Consider the following 8,266-nt stretch of genomic DNA (forward strand, 5'->3'; position numbering starts at 1 on the left):
TGATTTAAGGTTCTGTGAATATTTGCATGTAAACGAACACACATTGCATTTATATGGTTTTTTACCAGTATGTGTCATTTTATGTGTTTTAAGGTTCTGTGAATGTTTGCATGTATACGAACAAATATTGCATTTATATAGTTGTTCACCAGTATGTCTCATTTTGTGTTTTTTCAGATTATGTGCCTGTGTGGACGTATAAGAACACACAATGCATTTATGTGGTTTTTCACCAGTATGTCTCATCTTGTGTGTTTTCAGATTATGTGCCAGTGTGGATGTAAAAGAACATTCAATGCATTTATATGGTTTTTCACCAGTATGTCTCATCTTGTGTCTTTTAAGGTTCTGTGAATATTTGCATGTATACGAACACACATTGCATTTATATGGTTTTTCACCAGTATGCAACCTGTTGTGTATTTTCAGGTATTGTGCCTGTTTGCATGTAAACGAACACACATTGCATTTATATGGTTTTTCACCAGTATGTGTCATTTTGTGTTTTTTAAGGTTATGTGAATGTTTGCATGTAAACGAACACACATTGCATTTACATAGTTGTTCACCAGTATGTATCATTTTGTGTGATTTAAGGTGATGAGACAGTTTGCATGTATAAGAACATATATCGCACTTAAAAGGTCTTTCGCTGGTGTCTTTTCCTTTATATATTTTACCACTATTTAAATGGGAACGGCCATGCGTTTCACTATTTACATGATTATCATTGTGAATAGTTTTGTGTATTCTTAAAATACTAGAGGATTCGAAGACTGCATTACAGATACTGCATATGAAATTTCGCGGAAAATGCATTACCCTTCTCAACACCATTGCAGCAACCTTCGGAGTATTAGCTGCGGAGATTTCTGCTTTAAAATTTTGATCATCGATCGTTATTTCTGAATACTCAATCACCCCATCTTGGTTATCATCAGTTGTGGGTGAACGGCCATACGTTTCACTATTTACACTAATTTCATTGTGAATAGTTTTATGTATTTTTAATATACTAGAGGATTGTAAGACTGCATTACAGATGCTGCAAATGAAATTTCGTGGAAAATGCATTATTTTCTCAACACCATTGCAGCAACCTTCGGAGAATTGGCTGCGGAAATTTCTTCTTTTATATTTTGTTCATCTATAGTTATTTCTGAATACTCTATCACGCTATCTAGGTTTCCATCAGTTGTCGGTTGTCGGATGCTATTCGTATTGGGACACTCAGTGTCACATCGCTGGGTAGAAATCTACAACGAGATAAGATCAATATTATATATATGTATGCACGGAATATGATCTAGAAATATTATAAATCAAGGTATACCTTAGAGGCGAATCCAGCGACACATATGAAGGCGTGTATCAAATGAAAATGAGTTGCCAGATATGGTACATGTGTAAAGAGTGAGATGCTTAGTGAATTATTGAACTGTTTTCAATTTTTTTTTAAGTTTTAATTAAATATGGCAATAAAAAACCTAATTAACCACGATTACATTATTTACTAGAAAAAACCAAGGTACAGGTCAGTTTACAGGAAGCCAGATGGGAACCGCGCTAATTTACATAGGCGACTTTGACAAAATTCATGATTCAAGATTGAAAAGCTAACCAAATCTAACAAATCGACTGTTCCATGTAAGACGGAAGTAACTCTCTTTTTTGGGTTTTTGAGTTAGGTTCACTTTCGTAAGCAGAAAATTTTTCTCTATTTTTTTGTCAGACAGTGGTTACTCTAACGTAAATAGATTGTCTTTAAATTCAATTTAAAAATTGTCGTATGTCAAATACTAATATTTTTTCCATGTATTACAGAAGTAAGTTGAATTACTGCCGTTTTCATGGGATATTATTTTGATGTACCGGCCGTAAGACAGACATACGTCTCTCTTCACCGGAAGTATTATGTCTATGGTGTAAAACTTGTTATACTATACGATGTAACATCAAAATTATTTCAAACAGAACAAAAATAATAATGGAAATGGTAAACGGAGGATCTTTGCCCATAGTGGATACTAGTAAGTAGATTAGTAAATCGAACAATCACATTACAAAAAAATATAAGACGTTTTAATTTTGAAAGGCAAGATACACAGTCGCCTATGATGCACCTTGATGAGAAGACAGGAATATTCTAGGATACTTCGGATGCTACTAATTTGGAAGAATTAGTACCAAACTCTGTATGAAAATACATACTTTTATAATTTGAAATATCCAATGAGATTGATGTACAAATACCAGATAGGTAATATAATAACTATATATTACATTTACAGAGACCGGAAAATTCGCTTGATATCAAAAATGAAATGCATCCAGTAAAACAATCATCTGGTATTCACAAAAGACAGGTGACACCTTGATGAAAGATTGTAAGAAAACGCATGAGAAATCCTGACAGTGGGCTGTCGATAAATCTAAAAAGATTCATAAGCGAGGTTTAGAATATAAAACTAGAAAAGGTGAAGTTATGGTTGCCAAGTACATGGGAGCAGGTTTTAGGTTGAACTGTCATAAAATTAAAGACATGACAAATATATGCGATGAAGCACGAAAAAAAATATTTGAAGCTTTGTGGAAATTACCAGATTGTGAAAAACAGTGGAATTTTATCAGCTGGTACGTAAAATTTGTTCCGAAGAAGCAAATAAGAGCTTCCGATGCCAATAATTCTAGGCGAACCGTCTCACGACAATATTTCATAAAACTTGTGAATGATGAATGTAATATTTCTGACATGCGTGTTTTTCAAAAGATGTTTATAGAGACATTGGGAATCTCTGACAAAATGGTATCTACTGCGTGTAAAAAACTTGATGAAGGAGGTGCAATGGTGGCAGATATGCGAGGAAAACATGTAAAAAGGGTAAATAAAATTTCTTCAGAGATTATTGAAACGGTTCGAGACCACATACTAAGTTTTCCAGTAGTCGAGTCTCATTATACCCGAAAATCGTCTAAAAAACAATACTTGGATAGCGACCTTTCCATTGCTAAAATGCATAGGCTCTATATAGAATAGCTGAAAGCAGACAACACCAAAACATCTGCCACTTTGCGTCAGTACTCAGATGTTTTTAATAGTGAGTTCAATAATGCGTTCCAGCAACCGAAGAAGGACCAGCACGAATTCGTAAATATCGACTCGTGTGGTCGACAACCGTGTGGGATGACAAGTTAGTATCTCCCGTTTCATGCCGTATACGATAATAACTATTTTTGAAGCCACTCGCTACGGACCATTTTAATTCGCGAGTGACCAGTTGGCAACATCGCCAAAACCGAGAAAATCGGTGTCTATGGTACGAGATGAAACGTCAAAAATGAAATGTCAAACGAAATCATTATTTTTGTTGGTTATGTTTGTGTATAATTCCTATAATATTCGATTGATTTAGTATAATATGATATAGATATATGTACGTAGAATATAACCTTACATAATTGCGAAACCATATAATATTATTACACTGTAAAACAAGATTTAACAAAATAAACACAGTGTCTTCAATAACATTTTTATTTGTATGTCGGTATTTATTCATTACAAACCATTATAAAACATTAACATAATTAATTGAACTCAAGATAACAGAGTATTAAGTAACATTGTATTAACAGTAATATAATAATTTGGCATCTTTATTGTTTATAAATTGGTAATTGCCGTAATTGGCTTGTTCTTTCCGTGAGCGAACTCATTCATTTTGACGTTTTGATTTTCAAGGTCACTGTCACATACGAAACGAAATATCAAAATAAACATGGAAATCAATGCAAAAGAAAGGAGAGGTTTCAATTAAGTGATCTTAATTGAAATCAGGTAAGGTTATGTCCATCTCAACATTATACCTACCTACGACTTTTTAATTCTCCATGGATATAATAGTATAAACGTCATAATGTGTCAATATATATCATAGGTACATCTTCTATGTCTTTGATTAATTTTAAGCTATACAACCATATTCATTTTTTCGCATTGTAAACTCTTCACGCTTATAGATAGTAACATTAAACTTAGGTACGATAATATACCTATATGGCGTGAGAATTTGTAAAATATATCTCACAAGCTTTTTGTTTAACCGGAAATTACGTATAAATAGTGCATCACTGAGTAAAAAAGCATTTTCAGATAAGTTAGCCTGATTATTTGATATGTTTCGCGGATGATTACGTGATCCTAAAACTGAAGCAAAAGTAACTATTTCTGGGATTGACATCTTTTAAAATAATTGGGTGAACGATACACATATATAGCAGTGCTTTGGCGAAATATAAAACAATAATATGTAATTATTCTCGCGGGTAAAGATAAGATAATAATATCCGATCGCAGCTTATGGTACGTTTACATCTGACACTTATACCGTTTTACTTATTTTAATAAATAATTATATAATTTAAATAAATATAATTTCATATACTGTTTAATTTAATAAATAAAATAATACTTACTGAATTAATAAAATTTCACTTACTGTTTACACCTGCATGGATCTGACATAAAATTCTGGTATACTTCTCGTTGAAATAAAGTCTCGACACTTTATTCAATGGCAACATTGGAATAAATATATGCGGTGTTTACATATGATATTGTAATTTTTTCGGACACTTATTTTGTATACTTCTCAAAAACGTTATGTCAGTTGTCAATATGGGAATGTTAAAAAAGAAAGCAGCGAGTATTATTATTTTAAGTCTTTTGGCAAGAAAAAGGAGGAAAAAATGGTCTAGATGGGTGCGGGAATGGATTCAGCGACAAGAAGAACTAGGTGCCTTCCGTTTAATGTCAGAGTTTAAAATCGAAGATCCAACTCAATTTGTGAACTTTAGTTTGCAAGATTGGACCTTTTGCCAAAAAACAAGACACACAATTCAGAAATACCATAAGTGTAGAAGAACGATGATTAACAGTAACATTGCGATATCTAGCACTTGATCGTCATTGCATATTCAATATAATATTATCGTAATACGAGTGCAGGTGTGGGCCAAAATGAATTAGGTAATACCATTTGAAGGGCATTTTTTCTTCACAGAGTGCATCAGAATTAATCGCATGTGCCGAGAACAAGCGATATTTTATTTTGTCTATGATTTTTGACAGATCGCTACAGTACATTATTAACGTAAACGTTGGGCATACATTCGTGGTGTACCTATGATAATTGATTGTCCGTTGTTTTAGAAATATACATATGCAATTCACTAGGTACCTGTCAAACTACGAATAATGTGTCAGGTAGGTACTTGATATAAAAGTAGACGGTGGTCTAACTTCGGTGATATATCGCGGCAAGTTCGGAATTGTCGAATACGCGGTGTTTACATTTGCGTATATAAGTAGATTGAATAAGTGACAGGTGAGTGTCGACACACGCAAAATAAGTGGCTGGTACAAACATAATTACTGTTTACACTTGGTGAATATGGTGTCATACATAAATATGACAATATAAATGTCAAATGTAAACGTACCATTAGCCTCTCATTTTTGACAGTTCTAAACTAAACTACCTACGTATCGGAGCGAGACATCAAAGCGAGAGAGAGAGAGAGTGACTCAAGTCGTATGGCCGTCTCTGGTCACGAGTACCCTTTGGTATGGGCAATAATGTCGACACAGATTATGACTAATTCAGGTAGTGATAAGTTTCGACATGCCTTATTTCGATAACCTACGTCACTTTCGCGAATAACTACGATGTTTCACACGAGTCGTAAGTTACGGAATCGACCTGCAGTGTGAGATATGCGAGAAATAAGTATAAAGTCGCAGCAGAAAATGAAAAAGTAATTAAAAAAAAAAATGAGTATGAAACCCATTTAACCAATAAAATTTAAGTAACAGCATTAAAAGATGGTGACAAAGAGAAATGCGTAACCGACTAACATCTTTGTGTGGCTGTATTCGACCTGCAGAAAGTTTTGCAGACCCTGCAGTCAGCTGTTAATAGTTTTTACTATAAGAGAAAATATACAACTTTACAGTGTATAATATTGGTAAGAAGCAGGGCCATTGTTTTATTTGGCATCAGTCAGAGGCAAAAAGGGAAGCAAATGAAATTGCAACATGCCTCTTAAAATGTATACGTGCCGCACATGCAACAGGCATAAAAACAATTGTTTTGTATTCTGATAACTGCGGGGGGCAAAATCGGAACCACATTGTATTCACTATATTAGAATATGCAGCAAACACTCTAAAGATTGACATTACCCATAGCTTTTTAGAGAAAGGACATACATAAAATGAGGGGGACTCAATGCATGCAACAATAGAAAATGCAAGAAAACACAAAATTATCTATGTCCCTGAACAATGGGTCATGTTAATTCGCTGTGCGAAAGTGAAAGGTCACCCATACAAAATAAATGAAATGTCTTATGAAGACTGGACTTTAAGCCATTAGTTACAGCAAGAAATTGGAAAACGGCTAGTGATAATTCCACAGTGAAATGGAATAAAGTCCGCGAGGTGTCGTGCAATATAAAAACCTTCCGAAGTGTGTATTAAATACACATACACGCAGGATCTAATGACCATTTTACTTCAAAGACGAACAAGACTGAAAGATTTGACATCGTTATGCGAAAACACTCTCATTCCAAAAGCTTATCATAATTTTTATCGGTCACTTACTTCAAACGATAATTTTCTTGAACATACTCTTAACGAAAGAGATGACGCATCGGATGAGTTAGAAAGTGATTAAACGATATTTTTTATTAATTTCACAATCATTTCTACGGTATCCTTTGAAGATAGTGACTGTATATTAATTTAACTACTTGGTATTGATATTGTTCTTCTATTTTGTATTGATATCCAATTCTCCGGCGGCTTGTTCTGAGGATGGGATAGCTACACGAAACAGCTGTCACCAACATTGTTCTTTACCATTATTAGGTTTTGTCCTTTTTATTGATCTGGTTGCATTAACTGTGTATTGTGTTAATAAATGTGGAAAAAACACCCTAGTGTTTATGTTATTCTGGACTTTTTGCATGTATACATTAGGTATATTATTTGCCTTAATGTTTTCTTCTAATATATTATTTTTGATAATTGTGTCAATTTATTGATATTTTCTTTAATAAATATTTTTCTTTTCAATTAGTTGTTTACATTTATTTAAAAATTATCAGGGAATAAGGAAGTAACTCAACATACTGCCTTGATATATTTTTATTATATCCGAGGAAAATGGCAGTAAGTCATAGTGTACCCCGAAAGAATGTCGATGGAAACAAAACAGTACATTAATAAATTTAACCATTAAACAGTATGCTACAATCAATAAAAAAATTGAAATTTCCGTACAGGAGAATAAGAATATTTTTTCAAAACTTAAATTAATTTTACTGCAAAATGACAAATTTTGACCTACTTCTGTCTTACTTGGAGCAGTCGAAATGATCGAGTATGTCGGCTGTTTTCAAAAATTCATTGCTGTTGGCTACAAACAGAAAAGAACCAAAACCAATTTCACTCAAACTTTATCCGGGCACAGGTGTAAATTACTAAAAACCTGCCGAGGAACTCGGATTTCAATTTCAATGTTAGGGGCATAATTTTCATAGCGGACAGAAGATCTCTACTATTAAAACAATAAGTACCTACTTACCTGATTGAATTCAAATAATATGACATGTAGTTGGCGATATAAACTTACATGTGAATCATTTTGTGGACTTGGCCCAAGGCAGTTGTCAATATAGTTTTTGACTTCCGATGTTTCGTTTTCAACTTTGACGGCAAACTAAAAACAATACAATATCCTTAATATATAAATGAAAAGGGGGAAAAATGATTTTGTTGTTAACAACTGCGTGTCACAATATACTATACCGATGTATGGATGGATGGAAGTAAAAAATCAGCCTCAAAATTAGTGAAATCAACACGTTCCTGCTTGACAGAAAATTCCGATGAGAAATCATCATCCGAGCTGTACGAACAATCACTTGAGGTTCCAGTATCAGTATCGGAATCAAAATCTACCGGTTCAATTTTAGTGTCCATTTTCAAGATTTAAGCAATATTATTGCAGGAATATCGGACGAAATAAATTAACATAACGGACGCAATCACTGCCGACTGACAAGATGGCGGTGCGGTGACAAAATGCGACCCATAGACTAATATAATATGTAGGTACTCATAGACAATATACTACGACAATCGTTGAAATTGGCTGAGCTTGCGGTTATAAAATGAGGTGTTTACACTTGGTTGACA

General features: G+C 33.7%; 1 protein-coding gene across 1 annotated transcript; it reads right to left on the reverse strand.

Moving 5' to 3' along the window:
• Window positions 1-385: 385 nt before the first annotated feature.
• On the reverse strand, window positions 386-8,147 carry LOC147076716 (uncharacterized). The gene is made up of 3 exons (XM_085941335.1): window positions 7,877-8,147; window positions 7,701-7,787; window positions 386-1,256 (listed from the first exon to the last, which is right to left on the reverse strand). Exons 1-3 carry the CDS (start codon window positions 8,048-8,050, stop codon window positions 1,074-1,076), a joined length of 444 nt encoding a protein of 147 aa, XP_085797461.1. The 5' UTR covers window positions 8,051-8,147; the 3' UTR covers window positions 386-1,073.
• Window positions 8,148-8,266: the final 119 nt, after the last annotated feature.

Source organism: Rhyacophila brunnea, unplaced genomic scaffold (genome assembly GCF_057557595.1).
Source record: "Rhyacophila brunnea isolate RB1 unplaced genomic scaffold, BYU_Rbru_1.0 scaffold_13, whole genome shotgun sequence".
NCBI classification, from domain to species: Eukaryota; Metazoa; Arthropoda; class Insecta; order Trichoptera; family Rhyacophilidae; genus Rhyacophila; species Rhyacophila brunnea.

What these genes read in the sequence shown, in the direction of transcription:
- LOC147076716 (XM_085941335.1), bottom strand. Translation starts at nt 8,050, where the DNA reads ATGGACACTAAAATTGAACCGGTAGATTTTGATTCCGATACTGATACT. An exon ending in TTCCATCCATCCATACATCG is followed by an intron (nt 7,788 to 7,876) that starts GTATAGTATATT and finishes TATTGTTTTTAG; the next exon opens with TTTGCCGTCAAAGTTGAAAA. An exon ending in GTCCACAAAATGATTCACAT is followed by an intron (nt 1,257 to 7,700) that starts GTAAGTTTATAT and finishes ATCTCGTTGTAG; the next exon opens with ATTTCTACCCAGCGATGTGA.